The following is a 19,648-nucleotide window of genomic DNA, read 5'->3' on the forward strand; positions in this document are numbered from 1 at the left end:
GCGCGCGCAAACAGAAAAAACACATACCCACAGGCGCCGAACACGATCGGACCGAGCGCCAAGAAAAACTTGGAAAATTCAGCCGAAAACAAGGCGACGAGAGCTCCAGAACCCTAGCCATGGCCGTAGGGGCGGGAGTAGACCCCCGAGCGTGGCTAGCCGTCGACGAGACGGCGGGAGCCTTCCTCTCTCGCTCCCTCTCCACGCGGCCCCCCATCATCCTGCCGCCGCCGCTTCACCGCGCGCCGCTCCGCCCGGGCAACGTCGTCGAGATCGCTGGCCCGTCTAACTCCGGCAAGTCCCACCTCCTCCTCATGGTAAGCGAAACCCCAACGCTCATGTCCTTCTCCTCCAAGGAATTTTGCAAATGGCGCCACGGAGTGGCAGTATTATCATGAACTGGATGTGTCTATATTAGTTTACCGCAAGGTTTACTCGGCAAGAGTATTGTTATGAAATTAGAGAAACATAGGGGCTGTACGCACGTATAATTCAGAGTGCAATTTCTGCACGTCTTTTAGGGATTTGGGCAATCTTTGATAGGGTACAATAATTTCTGGCATTGCTGATGCTGAAACATAGGATATATTTTCTAAAGGGAAATAGATTTTTTATCATCTTAAGATTAGCACACTTGCAATGCTTCATGCTGCAAACGGGAAAATCTCAAAGCATTTTGACTTTATTTTTTTCCGAGAGGACATTTTAAATTTAAATGAAATTATATAAAAGACTGGGAGTGATTTTCTAGTAAAAAGCCAATCCCTGCTCTAAAAAAACTAAAAAAGCTATCTCTGCTTGTGTTTGGTATCTTAGGCTGCAGCGCAGTGCATACTACCGAAGGAGTGGGAGGGCATCTACTTTGGAGGGTTGGGGAAAGCAGTAATGTATTTGGACCTGGATTGCCGATTTGATGTGCTGCGGCTGGCTCAAATTCTGAGGAATCGCATTGCGGAGGGTTGCAGTAAGTTCAACTTGCATACTCGATTTTGCGTTGTGCTGCATATCCAAGAACCTGGGTTCTATTTAAATCTTTTATAAGCTTTCTAATTTCATCAATCTGCACTGCATACCCTTCATGGAGCCCCTCTTACATTTGACAGGTTCAGCATGTCCAAGAAATGGAGAACCTGGAAAGGATAGCAGCACAGACAAATTTCATTGTTCTTTTGAAAGCACACTGTTTTCTGATTGCATGCAGCGTTTCTTGTATGTCCGTTGTTACAGCAGTCCCGAATTTATAGCTGCTTTGAAGGCAAGTTCTATGGGTTGGCCTATATCTCAGCAAATCACTACCCTGTTGGCATGCTCATATGTGTATCATTCCTTACTTGCTTTAGCTGATGTAGAAAAATACAGAAACTTGTAAAAACAGGACTATCTTAAATTACTTACTGCTGACCTGTAGTACCACTGGACAGAATTGGTTAGATTATTTATGGTTCATAGTTAGTGAGCTTGAAATATATGGTTAGCAAGACAAGAATGTAGAGTTGCTTATTTCCATTAGCCATACATGTAAGTTTCGTCTCGTTTTGACTTTTGTGGTACCTTTGTATTGCTTCAAGTGTCTGCTGAGGAGGTGACATGTGCTGACAACCAAGAACAACACATTTTAGGCATTTAGCCGCACACTTCTGAAATTATCCACGAGGATTTTTTTCGTTAGTCTTGTCCAACAAAATTAGATGTTACTAGGTCCTATATATGGTATATCAGAAGCATCATGTAGAACATGATTGCTATAACTGAGTTCATGCGCACCACCATATGCAGGATCATCTTATTAGGACTCCAAGCTTAAGGTTCCAGAAATAAGATAAAATTTCCCCTCCAGTCTGAATTACTTGTCATTTTAGCTTCATGCACACGGTACAAGGAAGGAGTAAATACTGTAGTATTCAATACTGTTTGCCCCTTTTGGTTTCTCTCATCACCACTACCAACAAGTAATTAATAGGGGCATTTGGTGGAATATGAAACCTGACATCTATTTGCAGACCAGCACTAAGTTCTTAAATAACATCTATTATGAACTGGAGGGTGTATTATCAAAAAACCAGAGAGAGAATTAGGCGGTGCAGTCCGAAGAATTAGTTATGAATAAAGAGAAGCTCCTCTGCTTGTTTATTGCAACAGTTTTATACCATGCTCAGCTAAACTATATCTTCATCTGTAAAATTCAAGTAATTTCCTTATTTCTGTGGTTTTGTTTACTTTACAGTCTGTACAGTCTCAATTAAGGAGTGAAGTTCTTGGTGCCGGTATATATTTTCTTATGATAGACAGGTATTCCGTTGCAGGTTTGTTGCGAATTTAATTTTGGCTTATACTTGTCGCTCTTTTGTTTTACCTGGTCCTATTAAAGTTATTGCTATTGCATAAAAAATAACAAGTGATATTTGTTAATTTTACTATTTTTACTGAAGCATATAGCTTGCTTCTTTTCTGCATTTTCATTTCCATAACGATGGCTAACCATTTGTTTAACAATTTCCCTTTTTACAGCATTGGTGCGTTCTACTGGATAGATCGTGATTCTCAACCTGTCCGAGAGAATAAAGGGTGATTTCAAGAAACACTATATGCAGTACCAATACTTATCATAGCCACCTGATTTTGCCATATGCGAGTCTATACTGCAACAATTGATTTAGCATACTTGTTTTGTATGGTTATCTCATCAATTATGATGAAGTCATTGTAGACATGTGGCTATTCAAAAGAAGGTTTTATCTCAAGTTCTCAACTTTGTTCTGAGGAACTTTCTCGCATATATGAGTAGGATGGCACTTTTTTCCAAAAAAAAGGGTGGTATGGCAAGGAAATTTAGTTACCCCCCATACTGTCTTTCATGTAAAATACAATTTGTGACAGTTACAGCATGTTATAGACATGCTAACAAGGCAGCGAAGGCGCCAAGTTCTATATTTAACTCAAACAGTTCAGTTTCTCAGTTCCCTTTTTAGCTAAATGCCTATGTTGCAACTTTACTTGCATCTCAGTGCTTCTGGGCCAATTACAACTATCCATGCAGGAAATCACTGCAAAGTATTACTGAAACTGTTGTCCAAGAGATTCACAAGGTTTTGCAACTTCAACCTGCATTAGTGTTAGTCACAAAGTCACCTATTTATGGGGAAGGAACTACAGCAGCAAATGACTTCAACAGGTACTCAGTAATCTAACCTTACTATTCACTTTACAATTTCACTTTGCAAATTTGCGGCTGCTGCCATGTAAATGTAGGCTGTTATAACTGTATTATCAGCTTCAATCTTTCTGACTATTTGTTATCTAATTAATGCAAATATGTTTTCAGTTCAAACACAGTATATTATCATGCGGACAATTTAATCTCTTAGTAAGCTTGAGATTATTAAACACAAAGATTATATTTTCTTATTTCAGCATACCTTTAGTGTTCAAACCTTGGAATTTAGCAAGCTGCGATACTTTGGTTCACTAATAAAAATTAAAATCATAGAGCTACTTTGCATGAATATAACATGGTGAATTATAATGCAATTTCTTCCTTTTGAAATGGAATATTGCAATTTTTAAAAACTGATCTACAAAATTCTAGTGTATCATTAATCAATCAGTTTCAAATCACTCTTGAACATTTGAATAAAATATTCGCCACCAGGAAATTTTACTGTTTCTTTCCTCAAAATATATAATTTGGCCACCCCATCCGAAAGTTGTCTGACTGTCTCTGAGCTAACTTGTGCATCGTCCTCCTGGAAATCAGTGATTAGCTAGCATAGTCTTTTTCTATCTTTATTTTACCGTTTTACTTGCGTGGTCTGATGAATTATGACGGACTGTTAAGAATCTGAAGTTGCAACTACTTATCTAATGCTTTATGACTTGAGTTTTCCCTATTATTCTTGAGATATGTAATTTTCTTCTTTTTTCTTTCAAGTGCTATCTGGGCACACACATTGTTGCAAAGACATCGAGACATACTAAAACTCTTTATTTGGTAGAAAAAAATACTAAAGCTCTGTTCCGTCCGCTACCAGTGTTTCAATCGTCATATTTCATTTCATGTGGTTCTCACCTCTGTTCAAAGTTTGCTGCTTGAGACTACCTTGCGCTGTTTGAAATTGGCCCTACATTGCAGATACCGTACTTTTGTGCTCATGATGCTGCTGTTTTTACGTTCCGTATGACTAAGATCGAAAGCTGAGAAAGGTTTGATGTTTTTATGGTATTTAGGGTTTCTTCGAAGTACATGCTAGAGGATTCAACAGTTCTGAGATATTCAAGGCAGGAGGAACAAAGAAATCTGTCTTGTCGGGATTATATGCCATCAATATGGCAGGTCTGTGCTATATTTTCCTTGCTAAAATGGTGGTTGACCTGGTTGGACTTATTCTGTGATAAATTGAAGATTGAACATTAGCTTCAGTTACTTTCATTTTGTTGATGTGTATTCATGTATACAGTGTCAATCTTCCTTTTCTGATATCTGAATTATCATAACTGCATAACAATGAAACATTTCTCTGAATTTATGTTCTTGCAGTCATTTGTTACACACAGGATAAAGCTGCAAGGTATGGGCTGATAAATGCTATTATATATGATTCATAAATTACTTTCTTGGTCATTGGAAACTTGTTGATTTTATTTTACAGTGGAAGAAGCAGAACTTTCCTCTGTGCAGGAAAATGATGTGCTTTCTACGCATACTTCTGAGTGGGTGCAACCTTCCCTCAAAACAAAGGAGAAGTTTTGTATCAGGGATGTAAGTTTTTGCTAGTCATGTTCCTTTTGGTCACTAGTTTTCCCTAACAATTTTACCAATATAGTTTAAACTTTTTTGACTGGTACCATATTTGTTTTTGTTAGGAATATCAATTTGTATTCCATGGAGGCCCTAGGCCAGCATACATACATATGTACAAGTGACAATACGTAAGAAACCCTTTAGTCTGGGGATATCACACAGAGCAATATATGCATCTAACACTTCAAACTCATTGGGGATCTACCACACTGAGTTTGGAGAGATAAAATCTGTGCTGAGTTGTACTCTGTGTCTTTGTGAAGAAATCAGCCAACTAAAGCTCGAAAGGAACATACTGAAGAGCAATCACCTCATCCTGTATCTGTGTCCGCGTGTAAGAAACATCAACACCAATATGCTTGGTGAGCTCATGCTTCACCGGATCCCGAGCAATACTGCTATCACATGTACTGTCTGAGTAAAGAGGAGTAGGTGTAGGAGAAGAAACACCAAAATCCTCACGTAACCACCGTAACCAACTGAGTTCTGCTGTCAACAATGCCATAGCGCACAACTCAGCCTCTACACTAGAACAAGAAACTACAGTTTGCTTTTTAATCTTCCAAGCAATGAGATAACCACCAAGAAAAACATAGTAGACAAAAATAGATCGACGATCGGAAGGATCACTAACTCAAGTAGCATCAGAATAAGCACATAGCTGTAAAAAGCTAGAGCGTGGAAAAAAGAGATGATGAGATATACTCCCATGAAGATAATGCAAAACACGTAGAAGATGACTATAGTGGAGTTGAGTGGGAGTGCACTGCATGAGAAATGTCAGGATGAGTGACACCAAGGTTAACAAGGCTCCCAACTAGATGACAATAGCGAGTGAGATCAACAAGAGGCTCACCATCAGTGGACTGAAGCTGAAGATTAAGCTCCATGGGAGTCTCAACAGTGCACTCATCAGTGGGAGAAGCACAATGAAGATCCTGAATATACTTTTTTTGGGACAGAAATAAGCCCTCAGAAATAGAAGAAATCTCAATCCCAAGAAAGTAGCAAAGAGGACCAATATCAGATATAAGAAATTGCTCATTGAGACGAGCCTTCACAAAGGCAATATACTCAGAATCATTTTCTATAATAATCATGTCATCAACATACAAGAGAAGAAGAGTCTGACCACTAGAGGAAGTGTGAACAAAGAGTGTAGGATCATGAGCACCAACAGAGAAACCAGCAGCAATGATCACAGAAGAAAAACGCTTAAACCAAGCCCGAGCGGCTTATTTAAGGCCATAGAGAGCGTCGGAGACGACAAACCATGCCCTTAGGAACAGAATACCCTGACGGTGGGTGCATGTATACCTCACGCAACTCACCGTTAAGAAAGGCATTCTTGACATCAAGCTAGAAGATAGACTAGTGACGCACAGATGCAACAGCAAGAAGAGTGCGCACTGTGGTCATGTGGACCATGGGAGCAAAAGTATCATCATAGTTGCGACCATGCTCCTGTTGCGAATCTTATAACTCTCAAGAGAATCATCAGAGCGAGTCTTAACCTTATAGACCCACTTGCATGTGATAGGACGAACATGTGCAGGAAGAGGAATAAGATCCCACGTGTCGGTGCACTGAAGAGCAGCAAGTTCCTCTGACATCGCATGCTGCCATTCCTGATGAGCAACAATATCACGGTAAGAAAACGACTCAGCAGGAATAGCACAAACAAAGCCAAATCGATCAGGAGGACGAATCGAATGACGACCATGAAGAGAGTAGCGAGGAGAGGAAGAAGGAGCTGAATCACCAGAAGAAGACTCATCAGAAAGCGGCACAATAGAATGAGAGGTAGCACAAGAATAACGAGTATAGTGGAAAGGAAAAGGCTTAACAAGACCAGAAGTGGGAGAAGCATGTGAGGTGAAGGCTAAAGGCGTGGAAGACACCAAAGAAGGCACAATAGGAGGAGGCACCAATGTTGCCCGGTGAAGAGAAGAGGAAACCATGATGGGTTTAGCGGGAAAAATGAGAAAAGACAGTGACTCGACCAAGGAAGCTGAAGAAGTAGAGGGAGGGATACGAGAGGATAAAAGGGATGAGACTAATCAAAAGTAATATCCCGAGAAATACACATCCGGTAAGCAACAAGGTCCCAACATCTATAACCCTTATGTTCAGCACTGTAGCCAAGAAAGACACTCAACAGATTGAGTTGTCAGTTTGGTACGTTCACGAGGGGCAAGAAGAACGTAACAAACATAATAAAAAAGACGACGAGATGAGTAGCCAGGAAGGCGTCCACGTATACGCTCAAAAGGAATCTCACCCTTAAGGGCAAAGGAGGGTTAGATATTGATCAAACACGTGGCAATAGAGACCGCCTCAGTCCAAAAATGAGGTGGAACAGAAGAGGCAAGCATAAGCGCACAAGCAGTCTTAAGGAGATGACGATATTTACGCTCAGCAATATCATTCTGAGTATGAGCTTCAGGGCAGGAGAACTAAGATAACGTACCTTGTTCAGCAAGAAAGGAACGAAGATAGCCAGAAAGAAATTCGTCAATAGAATTAGCGCAAAAAAAAACACAAATAGGAGTGCCAAATTGAGGGTGAATCATAGTGGCAAAGTGTTTATATATAGATAACACTCACTATGGGAAGACATGAAATAAATTCAAGTGTGGCGAGTGAAATCATCTATAAAGATAATATAGTATTTATGACCCCCTTTTGAAACGAAGGGAGTCGGGGCCCATACATCTGAGTAAACAGTATCAAAAGGACGTTGAGACACTAACTATGAGGATAAGGAAGCTGAATCTACCTACCAAGCTTACAACCTTGACAATCTAAGGACACATCTCCTTAGACAGACCCTAAAAGACAACGATGAACTAATGAAGACAGACGCAACCCACAAACATAACCTAGACGATGATGCCACTGTTGGAAGGTGCCAATAGTCGAGGAAGCAGAGAGATCTGTGACGACAGCGGAAGGAAGATGAAGCCAGTCAAGCTCCTACAGTCGTTGAGAATCATGGTGCCAAGGGTCAATACCAACCAGAGCACCCGTGCGATGATCCTGAACACAACAAGAGTTATAATCTAGGATAACACGATAACCATGGTCAGTAAGCTGACCAACTAACATGAGCTGTATGGTGAGTTGGGGAACATGAGCAACGAAGGAACGTTAAAAGAAGAGATGCTAAGAGTGCCCTGACCAGCAACAAAAAGAGAAGTACGTTCAACAGTAACGATATGAAGAGGAGAAATAAGAGGATGAAGCGAAGACAGACTGGAAGAATCAGAAGTCATATGAAAGGATGCTCCTGAGTCAAGAATCTAAGGAGAAGTGCCTGGCTGCGTAGAAGGTGGTCTCTTAGTGACAAGAGAGAGTAGCAGAACTTGCCAGTGCAGAGCCAGAGGTAGCAACCAGACGACGAAGCAACGTCACAATCTCCTGCTGAGTGTTAGTCGAAGACGTAGCCGAGGTAGAAGCACCAGAGGAACATCGAAGATGCTTCTTCCAGTAGCAATTCGCCTCAACATGGTCTTCCTTGCTGTAGTAGGTGTAGCGAGGGAGACCACCACCACCTGAAGAGGCCGTAGGTGGCGAAGGAGTTGCACGAGGAGCAGACAATGGTGTAGTCGAAGACGGAGGCGTTGCAGGCGGACGAGCAGCCAACACTGAAGGAAGTGGCAGTAGTTCAGAACCATGCAGAGGAGTCTTCTTCGAGCGCAGCTCCGTAAGAGCCTCCACAAGCGTGGCACGAGGATGTCGAGCAAGTAGTTGAGCTTGACGTCGCTCGAACTCCGAACGAAGGCGAGTCGGGAACTCGTAGAGACGTCGAAAGTCACACTCAACACGCAAATCCAAGTAGCACTGACAGGAGTGTCAACCGGCAACACGAAGAGAGTACAACTGTCACCACACATCCAACATCTGAGCATATAACACATCAATTGTGGCATCACCCTACCGAAGAGACTGTTCCTGGTGAATAACAGACATATAAAGTGCATCTCCGAATGGCTCATAGGTCTAACAAAGATGAGTCTACATTTGAAAGGCAGTAGAGAATCTAACAATTTCAGAAGAAAATTTGTGCTCCACACTAGCAATCAGGATAAATGTTGCACGAGCATCATCTTCCATCTACTGAGCACAGTCAGACAACCGATCACAGTACATCTCCAAAGCTTCCTGATAGGCGGAGACGACCTTCTCATAAGTAGCTGTGGCGATGTCAATAGCCGCTTTATCTCCTTTGCCAACAGTCGGCTGCATGAGCTTTTTCGGAAGCTCCAGGGAAGGCGGATATGAATGTTGCTACAGAGAATACCCCAAATACGAAGGCCGCGCATGTGAACACTCATATGCTGCACGAAGTCTCGGTAGTTGGCACCATCAAAGATCACCGAGCACCAAGGAATCGAAACAGTGCTTGACAACATCCTGAAGAGGTGACGAACGACAGGGAGAGTGCAAAGGAGAAGCGACGGTCGATGGTGAGAGCGCAAAGGAGAAGCAGCGGTCGACGATGAGAGCGCAAAGGAGAAGTGGTCGACGGTGAGAGCGCAAAGGTAGCGGCGAGCAACTGCGAGAGCGTAAAGAAAGCGGTAGATGCTGCTTTTTTTTTTGCAGCTTATCTACAAGTCAGCGGGACTATAAGCCTTGTGACTCTGCAGGTGGCCGAGCCGAGAGGTCCGATTGAGACAGGCGGGCGCCCAGTGGGTGTCCAGCGGTCCGATCGAGCCGGGCGTGCAACGAGCAACCAAGCGACGCGCATGAGGGCAGCCGGTGACGCGGAGGTCAAGGTGGCTGGGCGGGCGGGCAACGGGAGGCGCTGGTTTGGGAACATCGGCGGGAGGTCGCATACCGGTGGGCAGAGGAGTGCGGGGTGGATTCCGTCAGGCCAGTGGCTGGTCGAGCGACGCGCAGGAGGGCGCGGCCGGGCGGAGCCCGTGGTGTGGCGGGGGGAGGAGCAGCATGAGGGAGAACCGCTGTGCGCGGAGGGCTACGGGGAGTCGATGGCTTGGAGACCGACGACGTGGAGAGGGATCTAGACGAGTTGCGGCGTCTAAAAGAACCATAGCTTTAATACCATGTTAGGAATAGCAACTTGTATTCCCTGGAGGCCTTAGGCCGGTATATATACATATGTACAAGTGATAATATGCAAAAAAATCCATTATAGTCTGGGGATATTACATAGAACAATATATGTATCTAACAGTTTTAACCGAGATTATTCTTTTTCGATGATCAGGATGGTGTTGTCCTTATACAGTGAATATACGACTCTGGCTTTCTGCTGATGAACACGACCAACCTCCTGACTGAATTGTTGTGGTCTGTAAAAATAGTATGCACGCCCGCAGGAGTTTCTATGGTAATATATCTATCTTGGTCCTCTGGTATTGTATCGCACACGCACAACCCTTAGGTGAGTGCTGAGAGCAAATGCCTGCTTTTGTAGAAGGGACATATAATTTTATAGTTTCTCCAGTAATACCAACCACTGGCAAAGAATTCACATGTAAAATTCTTTATAGCGGACCTGAGTAACCTCTACTGATGTATTGTGTTCTAGTTTCTAATTTTGGCCCTTTGTGGCCCACTTGGCACTTTCAAATTGTTCATCTTTTTGTGCCTACCTTTCGGTGTTCTTGTATATAACTATTTTGAAGGTTTTAATAATTCAAATGAAGTAGCAGAATTTTCCTTGTGCTCGCTAAAGTTCATTCTGTCTCTGGTAGAGATTTTCTTTCCGTTCATTTTTGTAACTTAGACTTCAGAATGGAAGTGGCTGTTGTTGTTTGGTTGTATTCTTCAGAGGAGTTCTAGCAATCAATCCTAATGAAGCAAACATATCTTAGGCTAAAGTTATTCAGAAAGGCTTGCAGGTCTTGCATATCAGCTTAGCACGTTTATAAACTGTGTGCTCTTAATCATGGAACGCGATTTCATGTTATCATGATACTTGAAGACCATTTAACAAGGAACAAATTATGAATTTACTTCCAGTTGTATCAATATGTTTGTTTCCATTTGTTAATATATTTTTTTTCACAAAGAGGCGTCACGCCCTCAGAAACTGAGGGTGCCTCGGGGGCTACCGCCGGGGCTCGAACCCAGGATCGGCAGCCTAGGGGCTGGCTTGAGGAACCAACTTGGCTCACCAGCCCCACGTTTCCATTTGTTAATATGCAGGTGTGACGTTATTTTGATTTTTTTTGTTTCCTCTCACTAAATGTGCAATTGCCATGGCTTGATCGTTAGCTTGCTGCAATAGCTAAATATGATGCTAAAGCCCAAACATAAACTCACATAGCATCATTGTTGCAAAATTTGGAATAGTAGAATGTCACATTTATAAAAACATTAACATGACAATGAAGTACAATGATGGTTTAATCTTTTTTCTTTTGGGTTTCATCTCTATAAAAGTGGCTGGGTTTTTTACGTTGGCTTGCCAAGCCTGTCACAACCCTCCTCAACCCGGGCTTGGAACTGGCTATGTTGTTGTTGTTGATGATGGTTTAACCTTTTTTCTTGTCTTTGGTGTTTGGTGTTACATAGTGGGACCTGTCATTATAATCTATATTGTTCCTGGGAAAGCAAGCCATTTTCTTTATAGAAACATTTGTCAGGACTATTGGCTGCTTTGTAGTGATGTCATGCAAGTTTAAGTGTCCGTTTGTTTCAGGTGCATGACATTTCTATTTGTGCAAATCATTAGGAAGTACACTGGCTTCTGAACCAGATGAGGAGGAGAATTATAAGGCATAAGGCTGCAGAGGCACCAAAGTGTCAGGTATTACCTTCTTCACAAAATTAGGTCAGTATCATTGCAAAAAGGTGTAAACAAGTTGCTTCTCTGTCCATAGTGATTTTATGCATTAATGAATGTTGGGACTCATCTCACCGCCAGAAATGAGAAGGCCTTTCATATGAGGCCTGAAGGGTTTTGGAATCTCATTTGGATAGAACATAAACAGTTAATCGTTCAGCATGTCTATTTATTCAAGGCAAGCTGATTGGTTGGTTGCTGTGGAAACATTCACCAAATTTTGGTTCTAGGTCTAGACTATGATTATCTAATGTGTTTTTTTAATACTAGTTCATTGTCTTATTCTCCACGTCACTTTCTATGCGAAACTTTGTTGTTGCAACATCTTGCTTTATGCTGTGAATCTTTGCATCTTTCCTAGATAATAATTTGTCATGTGCTGTGAGTTTCTACTTTAGTTTATAACTGTTATATTGATTGTACTCGATTTTTGTCAATGTCCTTGCAGATTCTTATGTTCCAGCTAGTGTTTCATGCTCCTTTTTCTAGGAAGAGACGTGCCACGTTTTGGCGCTCACAAAGTTACTGTACTTATCCTTGAAGTTATTTTCTTTGCCACTCTAGCACTGTGTTTCCCCCCCATCTTTTATTGATTGTTGCTTGTCAATCAGCATATCAACCGATTTAACAGTTAATTCAAATTGTAACATCATCGTTTAAGGTGAAATGGAAGCCGCTAATGGCAATGGTCAATTTCTGCCGGCCTTCCAATTGACTAGGGGGAGTCCCATACTTTAACAAATGATTTCTATTTTTGGCAGTTATATGCGCAAGTGGTCGAGTTAAGAATTAAGATATTTTTTTGACTTATTATAAGCTTGGTGATGTTTACGTGCCTGGAATGAAACCACTCTAACGCTGCAAATAAGTGTTTGATCTGTTCATGTACAGATTTCTTTCGTTGGCGTCCTGGCGTTATGTGCCGATCCACGGCCCCAGTGCATCCGGTCACCTGATGGATCACAATATGGGTAAAGCAGAGTAGGCTTCACATAAGAGCTGACATAGTGTTTCTATCAGCTTGTGACCCAACGTGTGAACTTAGCTTTTAAGTGGCGGAGTCGATATTTGCTGAACCTTTTGATCTCGCGAAGCCCAAAGCAGAAGATAGATTCATTTGTGCTGTAAGCCTGCAACTTTCGAAGTGACTGGAGGTCACAGAATCATCGTGCAGGACTACATCCAAAACTCCATCTCGTGCGACCTTGCAGACATCTAAGGTAGAGTTTGGTTCGAGCTTTTGTAACGTAATCAGCTCACAGCGTTAATTGAATCCTTTATATCCTATTTGTTTTAGGCAGGTAGTAATCTATTATCGTGTAATCGAATACGGGTCTGTGGAAGCTTGATACCCTTCCTATTCCAGCGTAATCTGTTAACGATATGTGTAACTCCTCCTTGTCGCGTTTGTCGCCTCCATCAAGTGTCTTTCTCCACTCGCCTCACCTCAACTTGCCTTCCCACCACATCTGAAAATGAGTTTCAGATGGCAGGCTCGAACTGATCCGCCATGGTGGTGGCCTTGTTGGAGGCGAGCTCCCCGCCTTCAATGACCGTGCGGTACACACACATCTGTTGGGGTGTGAGAAGAAAGCCGTGCGGCGACATCGACGTCAAGTGCGTACGCGGAGGAACGCAACGATGGCAAGGTGCATCGGCCATAGCTTGTCCTGTCCTATGGCCGCGGCGGGAGGAGCCAGATGGAACCGTGGTGGAGGAGCTTGGGAAGTGGAGTGTGAGTGTTCATAGATGGTGGTTCTTTGACAGCAATGTCAATTGAGATAAGCAATTAGTTGATTTGGTTTGTGAATTCGATTATTCTAGATCTCTGATTTTTTTCATGCGAGTTAATTAGTCTGTGTTCGTCTTGATTTTTGATTAAATTGGTCAATATGGTTCTTGTGCAGAAATTTTTGTTGCGTGTTTCTTAATAGATGATACTGATGAATCCAACATAATATTATAATGGATTATCATTCCATTCCCCAGTTGAATCAAATAAGATGTGGTTTCACCCATTCGGTTTTTATTACCAGTGTATTCCGATTACGTTCACACTTGCGTTTAGATTTCTGAACCAAACACCACCTAAGTGTGTGATAGTAGAACTCCCACAAGAATCAGGCAAAACTCCCATGTTTCGGATGGGATATACACCTTTCTGATTATAATTACTCCATTCAACTAGCTGCTGAAAGTGACCGGTCGTCTCATGAAATCGGTGAAGTCGGGAAGCTGCGAGTGCCGCAATATGTAAGCAGGAGCAGCGAAGAGGTGCGTTTCTCCGCGACGCGCCATGGATTCAGACCGTCAGGCACGCAGTCTCATGCCATATGTTTATGTACTACTCGTCAGCCATATGCAGACAACTCACCTGGCGACACCCATGATCGTTTCAGGGCACCTGATATCATAATATTTCCAGGGCCTTTCGCAAAAAATAAAATAAAATTCAAGGGTCTGCACCACCGTTTTGTATGCTAATCGTTTCTTGCTTTGGCCGGTCAAGTTAGTCATCCGCATTAATACGTTTTCCCATAGGCTTATGTTGTCATGCCTGGAGTCTGGAGGCATCTACTTTTGTGCAATCAAAGAGGTGACCACTGCTCCTGACCAACGGTTACAGTACTAAGAGAGATTTTCATGATACCTTCCTGACGTCATATTACTTGCATACTAGCGAAAGTAGTATCGCAGTTGCTATAACTATAACAACTTTCCAGATGTGATTGATGGTATATATGGACTATATATATACAGGTTGGGTAGAAATTAGATGTGTAGGGTTATATTTGTTAAAAAAATATTTAGTTAGTTATATTTATTTGAACAGGCTAAGTTGAATTTTTGTTTGATTGATCGAGTCTGAAGCTATATAAATAGATGTAAGAATTGAGACTGTGATTGACTGTTTATATAAAGATGATTTTATAACATCAACAAATAAGCTCACATGCATGAACGGATGCAAGTCGGTCCAAGCTATAGACATACATTTGTATTCATTAAATCAAAATAGAACATCATATATAGATAACTAAATATGTTTTTTTTAAGATTATACGTATTTATCAGATTAGATTAATCTTGTACGGCTAACCAATCAACCCATTACTGAACGCTCAAGTTACCGATCCGTCTTAGCCAGGTGTCTGATTCAGACGATTGTCTCATTAACGGGACATCCCAAACAATTACGAACCCAGTAACTCGAATGGATCCATCAGCCAGAGGTAGACACAAGGTTCCGCATTTCTGCAGTTCATGTCTTTTGCTATAATCCATTCTTGTTCGCCTGTTCCGATTCTTCGGCCTTCGCTTTCGAGACATTGACTTCCAAGTCAAGGTTTCACATGGCTGCTCCTCGTAACCCGGATCCTGTCCTCCCATGAGGATTAGCATAAAATGCAGGGAAATATAGAGGGGAGGTCAGGACGAGCGCTTTTTCTCTGCTCCTGAGGGAATCTTACGGATTCGATGATCTGTTGCATCCGTCAATTTGGGCTAGATTCCTAGTAACCATTTTTGAGTTGCCTATGCGCAAGGAACCTGAACCGTTCTTGATCAACCACTGTTTTGTGCTACTTTGGACGCATGCATGTACCGGTAACCTTGCATCTCTCCATCTCTAAACGTCCCGATATTAAGCGGCAAGGTGCAGTAAAGAAATTCTAGTCTCTTCATCGAATTTTTTTTATGAGACTTTGATTTATACTGTTTTTTTAATATAACGGCTGTCACATGCAATTGAGATAAAGGAAATAAACATGTGGTATATATAAGAAAGAGTTTTTCTGTGAGATCAAATCTTATAGATTTTTTTTCCAAGACGTAGGCTCTGTTGTGTATTTGCATATGCGATCGTGTCTATCTATGACATGCCGCTGAAATGTTGTACGCACTTAATGGTTAATCTATGCGTTCCAGCTACAGGATTCTGCATTTCTGCTACGTTTATACTCTTATGGGGCTGCTTGGTAGCCTGCATGGAGCCTGGGCTGGCTCTGCTCGTGTAGGGACGGTCTGGTTGATTGCCTGCTCGCGCGAGCGCGTTTGTCTGTAGCTGTGCAAATTCACTGTGCAAGCGTATGTGTAGGAAACGGATTTTAATTTTCTTTCCATCGGGCCAGACTCGCCCTGTGAGTATGTTCGCTCGTGCTCACGCCCTGCTACTCAGTTCAGTTCGCTCGTTTCACTAAAAGTACATATTTTTTATTTAATTCTCGATTTTATTTGAGTATAAGAGTAGTCTAAAAATTCTAAACATTTTTATGAGTAAACTAGAATTCACTAGCAATCCATTTTAATTATTTTGACACAAAATTCTAAGCCAATATTTAATTAAAAACTTAAAAAACATACTTTTATAACTTCTAGTAATTTTTTATGCCTCAAATAAATTCCGAAAATCAGAAAAAAAAATCACTAATATTCTTATCATGTGGTGTACTAATTTATATAAATATTTTTAACCCTAAGTTATTTGATTAAAAGGTGAATTACTTTGTAATGCTCTATGTATACGCATTTTTACCATTTATGATATTCTTATGCGGCTAATTAAACATAATCTTTTCTTAACTAGACTGGTCATATATAGCCAAATAAATAAACCTTATAACATATTTCTAACCGGACTCAATAGATACGAGTCATGCTGAGCCATTCCAACAAGCAAACGGGCTCTTACATTCGTGGAAGATGGATAGTTCGGAGCACACGACAAGAACGTCCAGCCAAGCCGATGACATCCTCAACCAGCCAAGCAAAACTCGCATTATTACTAAGGTAATACTCCTCACTAAACTAGTCTAATACTCCTCACTAAACTAGTCCAGAAACGAGCAAGAGCAAGAGCACAAAACGGAGAGATTTGAGGCACTTCGTGCCAGAATCTTACATGATTAAGGGTCCTTCAATACCGAAGCCCCATGCTTGGATTCTTCCCTCCTCACCCGCCTGGCCCAACTCATTGATGCAGCTTAGGATCTAGCTCCTCTCCTTGTGCCACTCCCCAGCGCTCTCGCTGGCCTCGCCCACCCTTGCCACACGCGTCAGCCGCACAGCCGATCCCTATATAAGACCGGCCGGGAGCCTCTCATTGCAGCCTCATCGATCACCAGCGCAGTGCCACCATTATCTCCGGCGACCACCTCTAGTACGTACGTACGTACCAGCTACTACCTGATCGATCATCGTCGCCGAGCTCGTGGCCGAGGATGGCGTCGCCGGACGGGCCGTTCAACATGTCGGCGGCGTACACGCCGGGGCTGGGGGTGCCACCGTGGCTGAACAAGGGCGACAACGCGTGGCAGATGGTGGCGGCGACGCTGGTGGGGCTGCAGAGCGTGCCGGGGCTGGTGATCCTGTACGGCAGCATAGTCAAGAAGAAGTGGGCGGTGAACTCGGCGTTCATGGCGCTCTACGCGTTCGCCGCCGTGTGGCTGTGCTGGGTCACTTGGGCCTACAAGATGTCCTTCGGCGAGAAGCTGGTCCCGTTCTGGGGAAAGGCCGGTCACACGCTCGGGCAGGGCTTCCTCCTCGGGCAGGCCGGGCTTCCGGCGACCACGCACTACTACCACAACGGCGTCTCCGTCGAGACCGCAGAGATCACGCCCTTCTACCCCATGGCGTCCATGGTCTACTTCCAGTGCGTCTTCGCCGCCATCACGCTCATCCTGCTCGCCGGCTCCCTGCTCGGCCGCATGAATTTCAAGGCGTGGATGGTCTTCGTCCCGCTCTGGCTCACCTTCTCTTACACCATCGGCGCCTTCTCCATCTGGGGCGGCGGCTTCCTCTTCCACTGGGGCGTCATCGACTACTCCGGCGGCTACGTCATCCACCTCTCCTCGGGCGTTGCCGGCTTCACGGCCGCGTACTGGGTCGGGCCCAGGTCCACCAAGGACAGGGAGAGGTTCCCGCCCAACAATGTCCTGCTCATGCTCACCGGCGCCGGGATTCTATGGATGGGATGGGCCGGGTTCAACGGCGGCGACCCCCACACCGCAAACATCGACTCCTCCATCGCCGTGCTCAACACCAACATCTGCGCCGCCACCAGCCTCCTCGTCTGGACCTGCCTCGACGTCAACTTCTTCAAGAAGCCCTCCGTCATCGGCGCCGTCCAGGGCATGATCACCGGCCTCGTCTGCATCACTCCCGGCGCAGGTATACACGACTCAGTCCACCATCGACCACTACTACTGCCAAACGAAATATTTGTCATTCGCTATGGTTCGTTACCTATATAGCTGTAATTTATTGATCAGCAGATTAAGTTAACCAGAACGCGCCGGCGAGCATGCACGGCACGATGACATCATTTTGTCACGTACGACAATAGCTGGTTAGAAATGTGCGATTGGTAGATGCCGAGAATGACTGGGTTGACGTTGCTGAAACCATTTCTTGTGATTCTTCACAGCCACAGCACTGAATCCACGCTCTTTTGGCCCGTCAATAAATCGAGAGAACTCTAGTTCACGAGTCCACTTACTTTGGCTAACGCTGTTGTCTAGCTAGAACTAGTCCAGCACACTTTGTGCCTTGACCAACTGCTAGATGGCACACATATAGTACCTGCGTTACTTTGGCACGAGTGTGCTCTGTAGTGTTCCCCTCAACTGAGGAAGTTTGGAAAACCATGCTGAAAAGGGGGTCAGATTCCATGAACGAGATAGAAACTGAGCTGAACTCTCTAGTTACCTTTGCACGTGTGGAATATTCATAGCAACTAGCAAGAAATAACCTAGTTTTTCTAAAGGTTTTCACACTAGCTAAGTAGCTAGCGTCAGTGTGCATTACTGTATAGTACTCCTATGCTTTAAGCCTGAATGTTTCTGCTAGGAATCTAGAAGGAAACTAAATACTAGCAAAGCAGTTTCCTTCTTTCCAAAGCTATGAAGACTTCTGTCTAAAATATGACTGATCACTACCTGTTATCACCATATACAACAAGGGTAGGGTCCTCGACTTGTCAGCAACTGGTTCTTTGACAGTTTGACCAGGACCTACGTTTTGATGCACACACATCACATTACATCAACATCTCACTCACTTGCGACAGACGATTCTGCATAGATTGAATCCCAGAAGAACAAACTAAACATGCATTATTCTTTGTAGTAACTATTTTTTTTCGTCCCCGGTTGACGCTTGCAGGTCTGGTCCAGGGTTGGGCGGCGATCGTGATGGGCATACTCTCCGGCAGCATCCCGTGGTTCACGATGATGGTGGTGCACAAGCGCTCCCGGCTGCTGCAGCAGGTGGACGACACCCTGGGCGTGTTCCACACCCACGCCGTGGCGGGATTCCTCGGCGGCGCCACCACGGGGCTCTTCGCGGAGCCGTCGCTGTGCACCCTCTTCCTTCCGGTCACCAACTCCAGCGGCGCCTTCTACGGCAGCGGCATCCAGTTCGCGAAGCAGGTCGGCGGCGCTCTATTCATCATCTGCTGGAACGTGGTGGTCACCAGCCTGGTGTGCCTCGTGGTGCGCCTCGTGGTGCCGCTTCGCATGCCCGACGACGAGCTGGCCATCGGCGACGACGCGGTGCACGGCGAGGAGGCGTACGCGCTGTGGGGTGACGGCGAGAAGTACGACTCCACCAAGCATGGCTGGTACTCCGACAACGACACGCAGCACGACAGGGCGCCCAGCGGCGTCACGCAGAACGTCTGATCATTGGATTTGGAGGGAAATTGAATAAGTGAGGTTTTGGTTTTTAAAATGTTTGATCACGTTGTGGTTGGATTGGTTGATTCTCCGTCCTGCCTGCATGCTTCGGTTGATGGAGCGGTGATCGCGTGGGTGGAGTTGTTCTTTTTATTTTTTATTTTTTACGTACTACCTAAAAAAACCATTAAAGTAGATAAATCGATAACTCTTCAATACTATCATTAATATACTATTAGTGATGAGTTTAATACCGACCCATCACTAATATATGGCCCAGGCTAGGACCATACCAAGAACCGTCATTAACGAGGGTTTACTAAGTAATGGCAGAGAAATAATCCATCACTAAAGATAGTAGTG

The 19,648-nt window shown here is 43.8% G+C and overlaps 2 protein-coding genes across 17 annotated transcripts; both read left to right on the forward strand.

Moving 5' to 3' along the window:
- Positions 1 to 13,534, forward strand: LOC133909264 (DNA repair protein XRCC2 homolog). Of its 16 annotated transcripts, none has more exons than XR_009908342.1 (13): positions 1 to 317; positions 817 to 964; positions 1,104 to 1,255; positions 2,225 to 2,289; positions 2,509 to 2,565; positions 3,038 to 3,172; positions 4,225 to 4,330; positions 4,535 to 4,565; positions 4,647 to 4,756; positions 10,029 to 10,151; positions 10,837 to 10,972; positions 11,502 to 11,576; positions 12,061 to 12,091. XR_009908342.1 is itself a non-coding variant. In XM_062351615.1 (11 exons), the coding sequence occupies exons 1-11, from the start codon at positions 120 to 122 to the stop codon at positions 13,163 to 13,165; spliced, it is 1,137 nt and encodes a 378-aa protein (XP_062207599.1). In that variant the 5' UTR covers positions 1 to 119; the 3' UTR covers positions 13,166 to 13,534. The 16 variants fall into 16 exon arrangements, 7 of the variants coding, with proteins under 7 accessions (XP_062207599.1, XP_062207596.1, XP_062207600.1 ...); XR_009908345.1 differs by having other exon boundaries at positions 11,469 to 11,576; positions 12,061 to 12,075; XR_009908337.1 differs by lacking the exons at positions 10,029 to 10,151; positions 10,837 to 10,972 and adding an exon at positions 12,910 to 13,077 and having other exon boundaries at positions 12,061 to 12,832.
- A 2,772-nt stretch (positions 13,535 to 16,306) lies between these two features.
- LOC133910180 (ammonium transporter 3 member 1-like) lies at positions 16,307 to 19,410 on the forward strand. The gene is made up of 2 exons (XM_062352692.1): positions 16,307 to 17,780; positions 18,774 to 19,410. Exons 1-2 carry the CDS (start codon positions 16,832 to 16,834, stop codon positions 19,289 to 19,291), a joined length of 1,467 nt encoding a protein of 488 aa, XP_062208676.1. The 5' UTR covers positions 16,307 to 16,831; the 3' UTR covers positions 19,292 to 19,410.
- The last annotated feature ends 238 nt before the right edge of the window (positions 19,411 to 19,648 follow it).

Source organism: Phragmites australis, chromosome 2 (genome assembly GCF_958298935.1).
Source record: "Phragmites australis chromosome 2, lpPhrAust1.1, whole genome shotgun sequence".
In the NCBI taxonomy this organism is placed as follows: domain Eukaryota; kingdom Viridiplantae; phylum Streptophyta; class Magnoliopsida; order Poales; family Poaceae; genus Phragmites; species Phragmites australis.

Excerpts from the sequence above, each read along its gene's own strand:
- LOC133909264 (XM_062351612.1), top strand. The coding sequence starts at position 120 with ATGGCCGTAGGGGCGGGAGTAGACCCCCGAGCGTGGCTAGCCGTCGAC. Across the intron at positions 4,331-4,534 it reads ATATGCCATCAATATGGCAG|TCATTTGTTACACACAGGAT; the intron begins GTCTGTGCTATA and ends ATGTTCTTGCAG. Across the intron at positions 11,577-12,060 it reads CAGAGGCACCAAAGTGTCAG|ATTCTTATGTTCCAGCTAGT; the intron begins GTATTACCTTCT and ends ATGTCCTTGCAG.
- LOC133910180 (XM_062352692.1), top strand. The coding sequence starts at position 16,832 with ATGGCGTCGCCGGACGGGCCGTTCAACATGTCGGCGGCGTACACGCCG. Across the intron at positions 17,781-18,773 it reads CTGCATCACTCCCGGCGCAG|GTCTGGTCCAGGGTTGGGCG; the intron begins GTATACACGACT and ends TGACGCTTGCAG.